Here is an 18,360-nt window from a genome sequence, read left to right as displayed (position 1 = left end):
TTAGTTGTCTACTATTTTAGTAAAAAGTTAATCATTAACCGGACTTAAATAAAGGCCATTAGCAGAAAAACAACAGTCAGAGCAGTGATTTAGCAAAAACTATATAATTAAGTTAAATTAAACATAATGGTTGGAATCATTTTAGCTGTAAATGCATTTTTTCCTACAAATTATCAATCATTCCCTGAAAAAATGCAGTGTTATTTCATTTAAATGTTTATTTTCTTAATTTAAAAAGTGAATTGTTTATTTGCATTTTTGTGTATTTCTAATAAATATTGTTTAAAATAGGATCTAGTGGTTAAAAAATATGCAGACGGTGCTAATTTTTTATACGATTAATCGTCGGATTACTAAAATAATAATTAGCTGCATCCCTATAACTATTACAGTTAACCTATTTTCAAATGTCTTGATTGATTTCTGCAGTAAAAATTATTTATTAAGGGCAGTTTGATACTTTGACATCTTGTAATGTTTGTGGTTAGCTTATTCTTAACTTCCAACTCTCAATCTGAGTTTTAATTTTATGTATAAAAAAAAAAAAAGGAAAAGAAAGAACAAAAAAAAACAAGGTGAACTAAAATTAAAAGTGTCCTCCATTTACAAAGCAAACTGTTTTGGCAAAATAATTTTCCTTCACAAAATAGGAATAAAGTAAACATGTTTTATAATATTCACATCCTTCTTTATTTACTCAATAGTAATATTAGCATATTTTATAGATCTGAGGTTATTTTATCCTGTGATTGTGATTTATTTTGAATAATAATGAGCAGCGAAACTTTTTACTCCATTTTTATTTGCGTTTTTGTGCCATTAGGAGTCTTTCTCTGACTCAGTTTTCGTTCTCCTACCTCCTGGCGGACCTCGGTGCTGGTAGTCCAAATCCCGGTGCTGGTAGTCCAAATCCCGGTGCTGGTAGTCCTGTGGGTAGAGCGGCTGCATCCGCTCATCAGGCCTCATCATTCCCACCGGAGGGTACAGATCTTCCTGGGAGTGATTAATCCTCTGCAGAGACAAAAACATAAAGAAAGACATCAGGAAACGAGAAAATCATTTACATCTCCTAGAGAGGGAAGATGGGAGGACAACATAAATAAAATGACAGTAGATTAATGGACAATTCAGTCAATCAGGACTTTGAAGCATGGAGAAACTTGAATGGTAAATAATACCAGTAACTTTTTTTCCATCTTTTATTTCTTGTATTAATATTTTCCAGATTTTGTTGGTATATATTTTACTCCTACATAAATATCAATTCTGCTCATTATGAAAGAAGATTTGTGTTTATTTCAACCTTGGATCAGCCCTTATTGTTTCAGAAACCTCACTCTCATGTCAGACACAAAAAAATGTAATTAATTTTTAAAAAACATTAAAAAAAAAGAAATGAGGAAAAAAAAACTTCAGAAAAACAGGAACGCTCCGGCGTACCTGCATGCTGTTGTGGATGTTGTCGACCACAGGGAGGTGCTCTCTGTCCTCCATGCCCTGCCAGTGCTGCGGGGGCCCCTGCCCCGGACCCATCACCCGGTCCTGGCTCTTGGAGGCCGGGATGGTAAAATACTCCCTAGGGTAGGTCTGGGTGGGGATGGGGTAGGCCTCCGGCCGGGGCGGGGACGGCTCGTCCTGAGGGGAAAGAGAGGGACAATTCAGCTAAACACCCAGAAAACTTACAAAAACCAACAGAGGAAACAAGAAAATTCAGCTAAACATCCAGAAAACTTACAAAAACCAACAGAGGAAACAAGAAAATTCAGCTAAACATCCAGAAAACGTCCCTAAGTTGAGACTGGAACCACATTTCTGTCCAACATGTGTGAAATTTTACTCGTTGGTGCCACATTCCTCATTTAAGCTGCGACAGGTTTGAATGCTGCAGGGCTGGTCAAAACATTTTTGAGGCCCTAAGCAGATTTTAATATGAGCCCCCCTTACCAACAGATGCTTCATCGTTCCCAGGCTACTCTGAGTGAGTAACATATAAAAAGACAAAATCCTACCAAGTGCTTTTGGTGTAGTTTCTACTAAAAATCTTAAATACACTTGAATTAAGACAAAATTTACTAGATCCAATCCAGCTCCGACGCCAGATTATTTCACTTATAACATGGGAAAAATGCTTTGTTATAAGTGAAATATAACATATATATATATATATATATATATATATATGTGAAACTAGCACTTTTTAAAAATCAATATTTAAGAATTATTGATTGCATATATATATATATATATATATATATATATATATATATATATATATATATATATATATATATATATATATATATATATATGCCCTAACCCTATATCTAGCTTAAAAGTTACTTGTAAATTCGATTTGTAGCCTTGTCTTATTTCAAGGCTACTAAGATATTTGCAGAAGAAACTAGACCAAAAAAGATTTTGTGTTTTTGCAGCTAGCATCATTTATAATTAGCTTACATTGTACCATCGTACAGTTTACCCTTACAGAAGATGCAAACTAAAATAAAAACATTTGTATTTAGATATGTAGAAACAAACAAGTTACTACAATTGTGCCAACTACTAAAAATGATAAAGAAGTAGTTTTTTATGTGTAATAATTAAAAATATTTAATTAAATGCATATTTTTGCTCTTGGGCTCCCCCTGGTGGTGCGGGGTGTCTCTGCACTTACGTCTGCACAGAGGTTCCCGGTGGAAACGGAGGTGATCTTGGTTCCCGGTCCTCCAGGATAAACCGACTTGGTCGCAGGACTCTGGCCCTGATCTGATGGAGGGAAACAAAATGATGTCAAAACAAACCTTCACACACATTCAGTGTTTGTTTTTCCAAATGCAAATGTTTCCAAAACATTCGTTGCCAAAATATCCCGCTAGTTTGTTTCTGTATCAGGGTGGAGCAGCTGAAGAATAACACCAGCAGAGGTTTTAACCCAATTCCAGTCTAAAAATGTTTTCAATCAACTACAAACCTGCAGAACGGATCTGGATTACAATAAAAAAAGGGTTCTTGCACTTTTCAATAATTGGAGCACTTTTCAAGGTAAGTTTTAAAACTTTTCAAGCACCAGACTTCGGAAAAAAAAGACAGTTTCAATTCACTATAACGACATATTTATTACTGTTATTAATAAAGTCTTATGTTAGTATTCTACAGCAGGGACAAGCTAAAGTAAAATAACATTTTACGGTTTGGTTTATTTGCTGGTCTGAAGAACAAATTTAACAAAAATTTGAGTGATTGACTCATTTTGAATAATAAATATTCATTACATTTAAACTATTAAGGTAAATGACTCTTCCTGCTCTATTTAAATGCTTAAACACAATATACAAAGAAAGTTAAAAAAATAATCTTGGTAAGTTTTCTGACATTTATCAAACAGAAATAATTTTCTAAATAATATAAAACAGGAAAGTTTAGTCTGATTTAACTTCAGACAACAAGAAGAAGAATATGTATGTCTGTTTTTATTAGTTGTATGGAAATATCTGGTTTCAGCTGAAAATAATGTTTTCCAAATTTAGGCTTTGAATCAAACATTTGATTGATCTTTATTCCAAAACTGCAGTTTGAGTATCAGAAATCAAACATTTGCAGGGATTTCAAGCACCTGTATGTACCGTGTAATAAAGAGAAATAAAAAATGATAACGATGATTAAAAGGAGGACTTACTGGCTACATTGGGGCTCGATCGGTGGTCGGCCCGGTTCTTCAGAAGCCGGTCCTCTCCACTCATCTTCTTTGGTTCTGCGTACGAGTCCCAACCGGGCTGCGGACTCTCCGGATCGCCGTTCTGCACGGCGTTGTTGTAGAGCTCGAAGCCCTCGCTCTTCGGACGCATCTTCCCGTTCTTATCGCGGCCGCGGTCCGACGCTGGGAGACGGGAAACAACAACGATCAGAACAAACAAACATTCATGAGGCAAAAATAATTCATTCAAAAACTATTCTTAAAAAAAACTTTATAATTTAAACATTTTAAATTCAGAACACACAAAAAGTTTTTATATATCAGTACTTGGGGTGAAGCTCTGGAATGATTTAAGCATAAAACGGTTTAAAATGTCAGAGACACCGGCCCTCAAGGACTGGAGTTTGACCTTTGACCCCAGAGTGATTTAGCAAAACTGAACAGTTAAAGATGCGTCTCCCTTCGTGTGTTAAAGGAGAACACAAAGTGACGTCCAGCTGGGAAAAGAGAGAATTACTCATCTTTGAACTTTCAGTAATATTGAATGTAGAATAGAAGATCTTTGAGACCAACCACTCTGTTTCATTTTACTGTGTGGTTGATGGGACTTCGGGAGAAAAGAAGACTTCCTTAATGAAGATCGGGTCAAATTCCAGCGGACAAAGAGCAACTCAGAGCCAGACAACCCTTTAACCTCCGCTACACGGTGTGTGTGTGTGTAGCTTTTCATGGACACACACATCCCAACTGTGCTGCACAACAAAGACACCCCTGTGTGGACATCTGCCCATCTCTTTGATTGGTATCAACATTTAAATGGATTTTTATTAAAAACTGACTAAATAAAATGTAAAAATATTAATTTTTCTCATATTTTTCCCACAGTAAAATTTAAGCATTTTTAAGGTAAGTTTTCAAACTTTTCCAGCACCAGATTTCCAGCAGAAAATTAACTACATTCAAAACCTAACCCTGTTTTGAATTAATTTCTCCTTGTTTTGCGATATAAACAATTAAAACCACAACTGAAGTCAAAAAGGCGTGAATAACGGTACCTCTCTGCATCATGGGGCTGGGCTGGTTGAGGAGCGTCGCCAGGCCGTGGTAGATGGCTCCCTGCTTGGCCACCTCCAGAGTCACCACAGAGCCCGTCCGCGTCATCAGCTCTGCAGCTCTGAACACACACACACACAAAGCCACGCCCGCGCACGCACACACACATCAGACCATCAATCTCCCAACTTCAAGGAAACTTTTCTCCCTGATGTGGCCGTTTAAAGTGACGCAACACACAGCCAGGCTTTAAATCTGCGGTAACGAGCTTCATTAAGCGGCTCCGTCTTTGATCCAACCGTCTCATGACTCCACTCGAATCTTTCCGCTTCGCTGACATTCATTTTTGCACTAAATCTAATTTTATATAAACTGACAGCTGGTAGTTTGGCTGTTGGTGACATCCTGGTGGAGAAGCTGCACTGAAAAACATGAGCGGTGGTTCCTGTCCAACGCCTCTACTTAGTAAATTTAAGCTCCTGACAGTTTTTACAAGCTAGAAGAATCAAATTTCACCATCATTATTTCATAAGATAAACAGAAACATTTAATAAATTACATATTTAAATTCAGACTAATATTTTCAAGCCTTTATGTTAATTATGCTGCCAATAAAAACAAGACAATGTTGGAAGAGGAGTGGGTATTTATTGTATTGTATAAACTTAAAACCATTTTGATTTGTCGACACAATAAATTCCAATATTTTTCCTTTTTAAAAATAATATTACTTAATTCTCCTAATATTCTGAATGTATTCTGGTAACATTAACGTTTTATTCTTGCATTATTTTGACTTTATTGTTGCAATGCTAATGGCTTTATTCTGGGCATTTATCATATCATTTATCATGACAATTTTTTGATTAAAAAACATTTTTCCATTCTTTTTAATCTATTGTGATTCTTTGGGGTTTTTTCCTGTGCAAAATTAAAACGTAAGAACTTATTGCACAATTTTCTGTTTAATCAGACGTTTAAGGCCAGTTTTGTTCATCAAATTAACTTCAGTAGAGCTCGAGGTCGTCTATAAATTTTTCAGTGTTGTTCAAAAGTCTGATTTTGAACAACACTTTTGAGCTAAGTGACATAATAACTCAGTAATCTGACAATTTGAATCATGAAGCTTTAACATTTAAATTAGAGCTGAAACGATTAATCAGATTAATCGTGATTAATTAACAATTTTAGCAATCGATTAATCGTTTAATTGGATTATACAGACTTTAAAAAACAGCCATTTGTTGAAAGAGCAACATATTCAGAGAAGTAATTAAACCAAAACTGAGCAAAAAAACATACATTTTTGATTTAAGATAGAAAACGTTCTTTGTTTGAAAATATGTTCTACCCAGGACTCTTTCAGGGTCAGTTTTAGCTTCTCCTGCTTACAAAAATCTGCTGTTATGCACTTTATGCTGTCCAATTATTATTAAGTTTTAAAAAATAATCAATAGATCAACAAAGCTGAAAAAAGAGGAGCTTTGCACATGTTCATGAGTTTTTTTAGGTGCAGATGCATCCTTTGCCATAAGTGATCAAGCATCACTAAATGTTTTTTAATGGATCTTGTGAATTAAATGTATATTTTATTTTAAAAATGAATTTAATTACTTGCATCTTTTAGTATATTTCTAATATTCTATAAAAAAAAATTTTTTTTAATTGCAAAATGCCTTTGCAATTAAATGAAAAAGCAGCAGTATATAGCATTTTTTAATCCAATTAATCGTCAGAATAATCAGTTACTAGAATAATTGTTAGCTTAGAGTTAAATAAAGACACGTTTCCTAGAAGGTGGGGTCTGAGGACCAAATTAACACCTTCATCATCGACCAGAGGAGCCAGAGATTACAGATTTGTCGCCCTGCTGTAATTTGGGTTCAGTCCAGATCCACACGTGTAATTTTCTTCACCACATTCTTGTTTTCCAAACCCTGTAAACAGATGATGCACTTGTTTTGGATCCGAGTTTTGGGAATGAAACGGATCGTTTCGGTTTAGCAGGGAGCCGGCTCTAAAGGAACAATTTGGAAAAGTTTTGAGCGGTTCCAAACATTTTGTAACAATCTGTTGAAATTTGTTTGAAGTGAAGGAAGAAAAGCGTTCAGGGAATTACAGAAAAATGTTCCAGTTCCAGCCTCGTCCTGCACGCAAATGCAATTAAATATATTTATAATCCGGCTCAACTCTGGGTCGACATGACGACACCAAACAACAATCCCGTTGCTTTATCTGCACTATCCAAGCAGGAACACACCCTTTTTTACACTTGTGGACCCATTTAGTGCAGAAGACTCTTTGGACCATCCACAATAGCTCATTATAATTTTGGCTAAATAAAACTTTTTTTTTAATAGAACTACTTAATATTTTTAACTACTATAGTATTTTGTCTTCTTTCATGAAATAATTTTCATTCCCAAAGAAAAACAATTTATCCAACTTCTTTTTGTAAAAGTTTTTTGTTATTGTTTCAAGACTTGAATATAAAAGTAAAACTGGAAAATGTTCAATTTCCTGTATAAAATGATAAATAAAATATTAATTGTTTTGGCTTAAGACAATTATTTTAAAAAGCTAACTAATATTTTTAAATATAAATATATTAAGACTTGTTTGCCTTTTTCCGTGGAATAATTGAATTAAATTTAAATTAAATTTCCAACAGTCCGACTTTAAGACTATGAGCAAAATGTTTTTAAATCTATATTTCTTATTACTTTGGAAAATTATTTCATAATAATTTTCATTTTCCACAAATGAAATAATAGGGTTTTTTTAAAAATGTTTTTCTTTATTTAAAAATTTCAGGAGGCTATTGTTTAAAAAATGATAACTAAATTCATATATAAGATATTTGTCAATAACTATAAGCTGTGTTTTTCTAACGGTCAGGCAACATTAGCGACTCTAAACCAGTTTCAGTTTTTAGGTTTTATGATATTAAAGCTGCAGACTCCTGATGTACTGTTATGTAATTTCCATGCAAATCATTTCCTGCTCTTACCTCTCCTGCGACAGACCGACCAGACTGCGTCCATCAACACTCAGCAACTGGTCACCTGCTGCCAAACGGCCGTCCTGCAAACATCCCATAGTAAGACTCTGCGATATTTCCAAATGTCTCACTTTTTTAATGTTTTGCAAAAACTCACCTTGTCCGCCGCTCCGCCTTTCACAACAGACTTGATGTAAATGCCGAGTTTCTCCTGTCCGGCACCCTGCAGAGACGGAGAGGAAAACCGACGGAAATGAACATCGATGTGCGCAATCTGCGTTCACAAAGTTTAAAACAACACAGAGACTATCTAATTAAGATAAAAAGATGATATAAATATCACAATGTTGAAAAGCTTGTGATATTTATCACAAGCTTAAATATCACAACGCATCATGAAACGCAGCAGTCGGATCCAACATCGTCACCGAAGTCTGTTGCTAACAAAACGAGATTCATGATTGGCTTACAGCCGCATTAAACTGCTTCTGAAATTTAGAGATCATTCAGATAATCCATCAGGTGAGTGAGAACAAACTTTTCCATGATTTAAAGTGTAGGAGAAAAGGTTGCAGGTCATAATTATTTAATAAATTTAATATTTTGACTTTTAATCGGATTTTTAAAAATAGGCACAAATCTGCAGATTTTTCATTTAGCCACATAAGTTTCTTCTATACAATGTTAGAAATAAACAAATTAATGTTTTAAAATAAGAAAACCATTTTAATTCCTAAAATGCAAAAACAGCATTCCTTTAATGAACTATTGATCATTTACAGCAAAGGATTTATCTGCAATTATAAAAACACTTCTAGCAAACGTGAAAAACGCAGATTTTCTGTTTGACTTATCAACACAGTGTAGGACTGATTTGTTTACTATTTCTGCGATTAAACTGTTAATTGCAGAATATATTCCCTCCCAGCTACGCCGCTGGGAGGGAAATGTAATTGTTCATTCCAGATTTGCCTTGCGGATACAGAAAAAGCTCAGAGTGTTTTGGAAACACGGATTGCTTTTACAGGTTATCCAGTTCTGCATTCCAGAGATAAATCTGAACTTGCTTCCAGTGCAGCTTGGCCTCCTCTGGTGTCTGTTTGAAACCTCAGGGTCTGAAGGTTTACTTGTGCAGATGATTTGGTTTTGTTGGTGTCTGTGAGCAATCAAGCAATTCATTCAGTGAGCAATGACCCAATTCATCCAGTGAGCAATGAAGCAATTCCTCGCCAAATGAGAGACTTCACTGTGCAACATAAACATTTTATTCTCTAAAAAAATGGTCAAATGACCATTAAAAATGCCCAAAAACGTGCACGTGAATCCCCCAAATCCTTTAATCAGAAAGGAAAAACACAATTTTGATGCAACAAGCAAACAAACCTGGCTAATTCTAGCCAAAAAGATCGCACTGTGAAGGAAAGTGCGATCTCAGTACTGGATATCTGCGTTTTGCATAAATAAGAAGGAAAAGTTTGACTTGCAAAGAAACAAAAACAATTTGTTAAAGCTGCATTGTAATCTTGTTTATGCGTTGCTTAGTGACGCGGAGAGCAGGTTGTTCTCCGTTATCTTGCACAACGTTGCCACAAAGTTTCTGACTCCTCTTGTACTGTAAATCACCACAGAACTCCTCGTTCCTTCTGCTGCTCAAGAAGATTTTAAATTACTTCTGGATGTTTGGGCTCCAAATGCACAAAAAGTGCAGAACAATAAGAACCTAAAAGTTGCTGTATGACAGATAAGATTAAATGTAAACATCCAAAGAGATTTTATAATATTTGCTCAAACTGAAATAGTTTCTTTGCGAATCAAGCTGCACCGTCAGTGTCAATAACCAGAGACGTCTCAGTTTGATTCCCAGAAGGTTTACTGTGGAGGGATATTATTAGATGGTTTTTATCCGCTTCTCGACAAATTTATCCTTGGAATCTGCAACGGCGCAAACAGAAACTAGAAATATTCCAGAGAAATGCTGGAGGAGCATTTCTAACATTTCAGCTCCAATAAACGCAGGGTTTTTAGGATTTTATGAAGCAGAATGAGACGGTGGCCGACTTCAGAAACATTTTGATTACTTGCAGCTTTTCCCGCTGCAGTTTGTGTGTAGGTTTGCTCCACTAAAATAAATGCAGTTCTGCCACAATCTGAACACGATTTACGCACTTATCTGTTAAAAATGAAGCACTTAAACAAGAATAAATTATTGTTTAAATGTCGGGTAAGAAGAGCAGCCATAATGACTGCTGTCTGTGTTTTTCATGTTTTTGTCGTGAAAGGAGTGAACTTCCTGTTGGGGACTGTTTGAATACTGGAGCCTCTGTCTCAGACGGAGCCACAGCTTCATGCTTGGGGCCAAAACAGCTTCCAGAGACAATTCAGGGAATTCCCTCCGAATGTCAGAGAGGTTTCAGTAAGTTAAGGAAACACAGAGGAGATCCTCACAAATCAAGTCATGTTTACTTTATGTGGCAGCTATTATAAGGAGATTTAAACTCTTTGCATACAATGAAGTTCATTAGTGAGAAAAGACTAAAAGATCTTGAGCAGGGATTAAATCTGCAGCTGTGGATGTTTCTCTATGAAGCGGAATCAGTGAAAATCTACATTTTTGCAAGATGGCAACAAAAATGCTTTAAAAACTAAAACTTAAAGTCACAATTTCCACTTGTTCCTCATCAGGACCTTTGACCCAGTTCAGCTGGTGGGAATCAGAAGTTATTTAGTTAAAATAAAATAACACTGCTAGACATTAGCTGCGTTTCCATCGACCATATAAATGAGCTGTTTGATATTTCGAAAATCTGCAGCTATAAGAAATAAATCAATTAATGGCATGATAAATTAAATAATTTAATGATCATTTAGAGTGTTTTCCCTTTTCTCCACCAAAAACTGGATGATAAAACTCTTCAGCCTGGTGCTTTAGACTATTTTGTTTACAGAGACATTATAATTCATTTTGTTTGTCGTTTCTATTTTATTTATTTTGAACATTTAAAATGTTAAATGTTCATTAGAATTTAACGTTTATTGATCAGAATGTGTTCTTGCATTATTATCCCATTATCACCTGTTTATGGTCTTAAAATTACAATATCATTTATCACAATAACTTCTGGGACAATTCATCATCCAGCAAAATTTGTTACCTTGACAGGCCTAGAAATGCAACAATTTAGGAAAAAAAAAAAAAAAAAAAAAAAATTTGACTAAAGGTTTTGGAGTATTTTTTATTTTTTGTTTGTACAAAAATTGGTAAAGATTACACCAGGATATGCAACAAGATTTTATTTTAACAATATTATAGATGTGAAGTTTCTCAAAATGTGCTTCTTTATTCTTTAAATTTATTTTATTTAGTCAAAATAAAGATATTTATTGGTGTTTTAAGTTCTCTGGACAGTTGGTGGTTACCACGGTAACCAGTAACTGACAGCTCCTCCCCCTTTGTCTGTTGCCGTTGGTAACTGTGGGGCAGAAGCTTCTGGACTGATGTTGATTTATTCTTTTGTTAGAATAAATGCAGTGAACCTGAATGTGTCTGTCGTGAAGTCAACCTGCACTGCAAAAACACAAAATCCTACCAAGTAATTTAGTCTATTTTCTACTGCAAATGTCTTAGTACACTTCAAATATGACAAAACTAACTTGCAAGTTATTTATCATAAAGATATAGAAGCTTGTTTTGAGTCAATAATTCTTTAATATTTATGAAAAAGGGGCAGATAAATTTACTTATAACTAGACAATTTCCCATGCTACAAGTGAAATATTCTGCCAGTTGAACTAGTATTTTTTATTTACAACAAGCTTCTATATCTTGCTGAAAAGTTACTTCTAAGTTAGTACTCTTGAATTAAGACAAAATTAAGATATTTGCACTAGAAGCTAGACAAAATACTACTTGTTAAGATTGTGTGTTTTTGCAGTGAACTGGACCTGAGACGAACATGGGAGGGTTACAGATATGTAATGGCTTAGAACCACAATACATTAAAGATCTGCTGTTGTTGTATCAACCTTCCAGACCTCTCAGGTTCTGGTTCTGGGGATGCAGAGCAGAGGAGACGCAGCTTTCAGCATCTATGCACCACAAATTTGGAACAAACTTCCAGAAAACTGTAAAACAGCTGAAACACCGACTTCCTTTAAATCAAAACTAAAAACCCACCTGTTTAGGATTGTATTTGAAATGTAATCAATTACAAATTTACTGATGGAACTTTACTTAATGTCGTGTTTTGATTATTGATTCTATCTTGCATTGTGTTTCTGTGTTTGTAATGATGTAAAGCATTTGAAATGCCTTGCTGCTGAAATGTGCTATACAAATAAAATTTGATTGATTGCTGTGTGTGTGCAGCTCACATTTTACCCAGAATCAACTGATAATTCATGAAATTCAGTCTGAAATTAAATAAAAGCGTTTCAAAGTCCAGTCCTCCAATGAATCCCTGCTCCATAAAACCGGAAACATCCATTTCTTTATTATGCGACGGCCATTAAAGAGACTCTGCAGATTTGACATGACAGATTCTCCTTGGACAGAAAACAGCGCGGAGATCAGACCCACGCAATCACGTTGGCCTGATTTACGGCGGACAGAAAGTGCTGCAAACGCACCACAATTACAGCTCGCAACGTTCCAGCCTGTGGACCTGCCATGAAACCGCTAATCCACAGCAGAGCGTTCAGAGGCTGGCGGGACGCCCACACAGGTATCAGAGCGTTTTAGTAGATTACAGCGCTGCTCTGCCTGGCTGACATGATGTAATACAACTTTACAGTTTCTAGGCTGAAATCCACCCTAAATAAAAGCTCAAATCTGATTAAAGAGGAAAACAGCTGAGATTTTTGCTTCCAGATTATCAATGGTTTAGTAAAAAAATATTATTAATGGCAGATAGATTACCATCTTTAGATTTATTTGGAGGAACAATTCAACAAAAAAAACTTTTAGAAAGCAAAACTTCAGTAAATATGGATAAGCTGCTTCTCAGCTTGTAGAAAACAGGATGCAGGTTGGGAACTTGACATCATCTGTGAAGCAGCCAATCCAGGAGCACCATTTGTTTTCCTTGGACCTGATTGGCTGAAACCCCTCAGGTTGTTGTGCAGATAATTGTGGGAAATTGGTGTAAAACTGGTGATTTATTCTTTTTCTATGCAATTAAACATTTAAGTGAACATCCTCCAAGAGAGGTGATTAAATATTTCTTGCCAGCGGCCATAAAAATACATCACTAAGCTTTCATTATGATGAATATGGCTGCTGTGGTTTTACTATAAACAGCTGCAGCAACAACCAACGTTTCTGTTTAACTGACAGTTCCTGAGTTTTTTAAGGTTTCTGGGATATTTATAGGTATTATTAATAATAGGCTACAAGTTTCAGCTGTTTTAGAGAAATCCCACACTGAAAATAGAAAGATGTGGTGGAAAAACAGCTTCACCACGAGGCAGAAGTATATTTAGGCAGTTTCGTTTTCCGTTCATATAAACGGCTGCAAAACAAACGCCAAGAAAACAGAAGCTGAGCTCCTGAAAACGGCAGACAAATATAAACACACATAATGGCAGCGGTTTGTTTTAGCCGCAGCTAGTTTCACCGCTATCAGCTCAGTCACGAGCCGTTAGCTCATTACAAAGCTGCTGAAGCGCATTTCTCAACTGATGCTGACAGGTTCAAGGACAAAACATCAATAAGATCCAGCTGAGCTGTTTGCTCAGGATCTACCGGATGAGCAACCTCATTTGAACTGCTCTTAAAAAGGAGAAATGTCACTTATTTCAACCAAAACGGTTGAAATTGCAGCGATTACATGAATGCAGCTGGTTTAAATGTGCAAGTTTTTCCTCAGTTTATTTATACATACATATATATATATATATAAAAAGTTTTGAAACAGCTTCATCTTTGCAAGTATTTCCTTTCAACTTTATATGAATTCTGTAAAAACATATTTGCCCAATAATCTTAGACTATTTCTAGGCTTTAGCTATCTAAATAGCGGCAGTTTTCAACAAAACAGAACGTTTATTTAAAACTGTGAGGAGTGATAAGTGTGGAAATGACAGTATTTCAGATATTTAAAACGTAAAACTAATCGATATCCTATCGATCGACAGAGTTGACATGCTCATATTTTCAGTTTATATCGTCTAACTCTAGGCAACGTCTTTCTCAGTAAAAAGTTTAAAATAAAAAGAATTTACAAAGAATTCAAGTAAATCTGTAAATTAAGTGTACCGTAATAATATTGGATAAATTAATAAAAGATTGTAAAGGGGAAAAAGGCACAGAAAGTAAAAAAATAATATTTAAAAAGCAATCAGGCTTTAACAAATCCTAACTGAAGGAACCTTCACAATTTTTATTTGGATGTATTTCTAAACAAACCCGGAAGAATAGAAGAGTTTTCCAGTCAAGGAGGTTTCATAGAGTGCTCCAGAAACACCTGAATTTAGCAGGTAGTGTTTTTGTCATTGCACAAGACTCCACTGGTGAAGAAAAAGCATTTTTCAGCTTTCAGACTATTTGGACAAACCAATAAAGCTCTAAAGAAACAGAACCTGGTCAGATCAGAGCAAAATGTAACTCTTTAAAGTGCAGATGTTACTTTACAGTCAGGTGTTTATGCTAAATCTCAGTTCCTAGCAAACATTATGAAACGGAAGCAAGAATAAAGAAATTCACGTTTTTGATAAGAATCTGAAAATGAAACTAGGGTGGATTTATAACAAACAATATTCCAAAAACACAAAAGAGGAAATTATTAGTTATTTTTCAGAGAATTAAAGTAAATAAAACTTCATTAATTTCCAAGTGGCAACAAAAATGCAGAGAAAATCAGCAGTATACTAAAAACCCACCATAAAACCACAAAAAACAACTTTAAAAAGAAAATTTTAAAAACTGGAAAGAAAAAAAAGAATTTAAAACCAAAACAATGGACCAGCCTGGCGTCAGTCAAACTGCAGAGAACCACAAAGAGGGTTTTGATGGAAGAATGAATGAAAATCATAAATTAGAAACGTGCGCAGCTGCTTTTTCCACTCATAACTGTAGATATAACTGTTTTTTCACCAACTATTCTGGAACAAATATTTCTCATGTAGTTCTGTACTATTTTTCACAACTAATTTTATGGATTTATTTTCTTAAAGTGTGTGGATTACTTGGACTGTTACCAACTTCTGGTGAAATTTTTACAACATATTTACTGGAAAAAAACATGTTCAATATTTGTCATCTTCAAACAACAAGATTTTTTTAAATCAATCTTTGCAAGAACTAATTGAAGTGAATGTATCATTGGGAAAATATACACTTCTTTTGTAATGTTACCTAAAAATTGCACTTTTGTCAAGTTAAAAAGGGTGTTAAAGGTTAAAGGTTAAATCTCGCCAAAGAAGAGATTTGTTTCTGCAGATTTGCAATATTTACTCCAAAGATAGAATTAGACTTAATTTTCCTGAAACTATGATACAATTTTTTCCACACAAACCTCTATACACACATTTCATTCCACCGCCACACACGCGCCGTGAACCCGTCCAACCTGCAGCTTTACAGGAAGGCAAAGTGTGTGTGTGTGTGTGTGTGTGTGTGTGTGTGTGGTACATCCTCTCATTGTTCCTGCCTTCACAGGGGAGAATGCTCTCATGTTTTTGTTTCACCTCAGGAACAAATGAGTTCAGTCAACAAACAAATCTGAGCAAAGCTTCACTTTGGAGAAACAAACAAAATCTGGTAAAATTTTTTCAAACAGGAGGGAAACTTTTCCAAAACTTAAATGTCCCACAGTGAATTTGCACAAGTTGTTTTCTTAAACTGAACTCAAAATTGTTAATTTCTGCTCTTAACATTGTTGCTTGTGGGTTTATCTTATTTAATCAACCAGATTTGTGAATAAAACGTTCTCTAAAGATATAAAGAACATCCTGCGTGCTTCTTTATCTTAATAATGTGCAGAATGTTCCGCACATCAAAAGTCGGCTGCTTAGTTATCTTTTTCATAATAAGAAACAATTTGTGATTTTCTTTGAGGTCTGATCTGCTCAGTCTGATGTTTTTAGTCTTGATTCAGTTTTATGGACTAAGAAAAACTTGTGCTGCAGGTGTTTCTCTTCCTTACAGATTTCTTCTAGTTTTGCTTTTTGTGTCCAACTAGTTTGTTCTGTTGTAAACAAATATTTTAGTAATTGAGTAATTTATCGATTATTCTTACGATTAATCGAGTAATGGGATAAAAAAAAATTTATGAAATAAAATATTGGTAAATCTGGCACAACACCAGAGTTACTATCGGATATCGATATCAGTCCAATTTTTCATATTTGAGCTTCTCTAACAGTTATTTTTTCTGTAGTTTAGAAAACTAACCTGTAACAATAATATCTCACTTTCTACGTTAACCTGAAGAAAAGTTATACAAAGATCTGAAATTATATTCAATTTAATAATAAAGAGGCAGGCTCACGAACACGTTTATAAACAATGTCTATGCTCCAGCTTTCAGTTTATTTATTCATCTTCAGTAAGTTTAATAGATGAATTCTCATCTTGCCCCACACCTGTCAAGCTTTGGGTTTGAGTTGGGGGCTTGGGGTTCGGGGAGCAGGCGAACGAGCGAACGTAAAATGGGGGGTGGAGGGGAGGAAATACACCAGGGCACAGCCGAACGTAAGTTTGGGGGGAAAAGACGACCGGTAGACCAGGGGATGAACGTAAGAACGGGGGGGAGCAATACGGGATATTTAAGACACCTTCGTTCGTCACACTCAGAAACTACCAGCCATTTACCGCCACGATGATTTCCGCCACCCGTTTGTTGAAACCGGGATGATATGAGATTTAGTGTGCGGTTCGTCCGTAAAGCTATATTTACACCGTAAGCATCAACTACTCAGCCGCCCGCCGTGTTCAGCATGTCCCCTCACCTGTATAAGTACTCCTGCAGCGCTGTTCGCGCCGTTCGCTCTGAACCAGCAGCTCCCGTAGGAGAAAGGCTGCCGTACTACAGGCATCGCGCCAGTCATTTTAAGGATGCTTATTGGTCCCCCAAAAACGATGAAAACCCACCATTAAAATCAATCAATAAAATCCCCACGGGCCAAACTTGAAAATTGGACGTTATGCTGCCAACACTTAGCTTTCGTCAACAACTCAGAGGCGGAGGTCGGAGCTCTGCACAATGCAAGTAAGGTTCCGGCTGAAACACGGTGCGCTAAATAATAAAACATAAATTAACGAAGCTTCGAGTCGGATAAATGTTCCTCGAGGAATTTTAATAATCAAGGTACTCGAGTTATTCCAGGAATTGTTTCAGCCCCATGTCCAACTGAAACCTGATTTTTGCTTGAGTTAGTGAGGTGGCACTTTGGTAGAGTTAGCATTGAGACTTGTTGCTACGGTTAGCGTGGTTACTTTTTGCTGTAAGTAAAGTAGGGTTGAGGCATGTTGCTAGGGTTACCTTGTTCATTTTTGCAAGTGTTGGCATCATGGCATCTGTTGTTGCAGCTTGCATTGTGGCTTTTTGCTTTTGAGCTGTGCTTTTTGTTTTTGCCTTTTGGATTTCTGTGACCCGTCTGGGCCACCATACAAAACATGACAAAGGCCCATCTCACAGTTTTTTAAAAAATATTATTTGGATCGACTAGAGAAAGTATTAGGTCCAAGAGAAACAGCTTTACCATCCATAATATAAACTGGGAGTTTTGATGCATTTAACGAATAAGAAATAAAGCTGCGAACACCAATCAGTGATAGTTCAACAATCTTAATTCAACCTCGAGGATATTTCCACAAACATCTTCCAATCTGCCTGTTGTGTACTTTTGTCTAACCATTAGCAGAACGGCCCTCAAAGCAAACAGTGAAACCAGGAGGTCATTGACTGGATGACAGCAGATCAAAATCTATGCTAAATGTCTGTTTGATGCAGATCAATCCAAAGCAACTGAAGATCCGCGGGACATCTTAAGCCAAATCCACACATTTAGGCTTTTATCATTACTAAAAAGAGAAAGAACATTAAAAAACTGTTAATTTTTACTTAAATAAGTGGTTACCTGGTCTCTCCTGCCCACCACTGAGAACCACATGTTGCTGCTTCCTGCTAAGCTTTCCCCAAACCAGTTCAGGCTGCCACGTCCAAACTGGTGGAGGGACAAGAACTGTGCACACCTGCTTTTATCCCAGTGAGCTTTTTCAACCTGCTAACATGAACCGACAAGTCCGGCGCCTCCCAATTACACCGGCTGGAGGTAATCCATTCAAAAGAGGAAAAAAATAAATCACTGTTTACAGACGGAGACGTGGGACAGCGAAGGACTCCGAATTCCCAAAGTTGAGATAAAAAATAAAAAGTCACAGGATTTTACTGGAAGTCATGTTAAAAAGTTAGAAACTTTTCAACAAACACTAGGAGAGTTAATTATGAAAAAGTAATGCGGCAGTAATTTCCGTAAATGTGTCCAAAAATATGCGGTGGATTCCAGAAATGTTTCCGAGTGAAGCCCAACTCCTCCACATGTTCCTAAGTGCACAGTTTGTCAAACGGTGACTCAAGAGGTGAAGCGTCTGCTGGGACGGCTGCTGGTCAGA

At 36.0% G+C, this 18,360-nt stretch overlaps 1 protein-coding gene across 13 annotated transcripts in view; it reads right to left on the bottom strand.

Moving 5' to 3' along the window:
• afdn (afadin, adherens junction formation factor) overlaps nucleotides 1-18,360 on the bottom strand; it is a 104,942-nt gene that overhangs the window by 18,392 nt on the left and 68,190 nt on the right. For all 13 annotated transcript variants that reach the window (XM_023347702.1, XM_023347703.1, XM_023347711.1 and 10 more), the window contains 7 exons: nucleotides 7,906-7,971; nucleotides 7,758-7,831; nucleotides 4,750-4,868; nucleotides 3,677-3,877; nucleotides 2,675-2,766; nucleotides 1,441-1,635; nucleotides 858-1,011 (listed from right to left, as the gene is read on the bottom strand). In XM_023347702.1, coding sequence (XP_023203470.1) covers nucleotides 858-1,011; nucleotides 1,441-1,635; nucleotides 2,675-2,766; nucleotides 3,677-3,877; nucleotides 4,750-4,868; nucleotides 7,758-7,831; nucleotides 7,906-7,971 — 901 coding nt within the window. The remainder of the gene's footprint in view (nucleotides 1-857; nucleotides 1,012-1,440; nucleotides 1,636-2,674; nucleotides 2,767-3,676; nucleotides 3,878-4,749; nucleotides 4,869-7,757; nucleotides 7,832-7,905; nucleotides 7,972-18,360) is intronic.

Source organism: Xiphophorus maculatus, chromosome 15, assembly GCF_002775205.1.
Source record: "Xiphophorus maculatus strain JP 163 A chromosome 15, X_maculatus-5.0-male, whole genome shotgun sequence".
NCBI lineage: Eukaryota > Metazoa > Chordata > Actinopteri > Cyprinodontiformes > Poeciliidae > Xiphophorus > Xiphophorus maculatus.
Note: the sequence above shows the minus strand (reverse complement) of the source record. Positions and strands in the feature narration are given on the sequence as shown.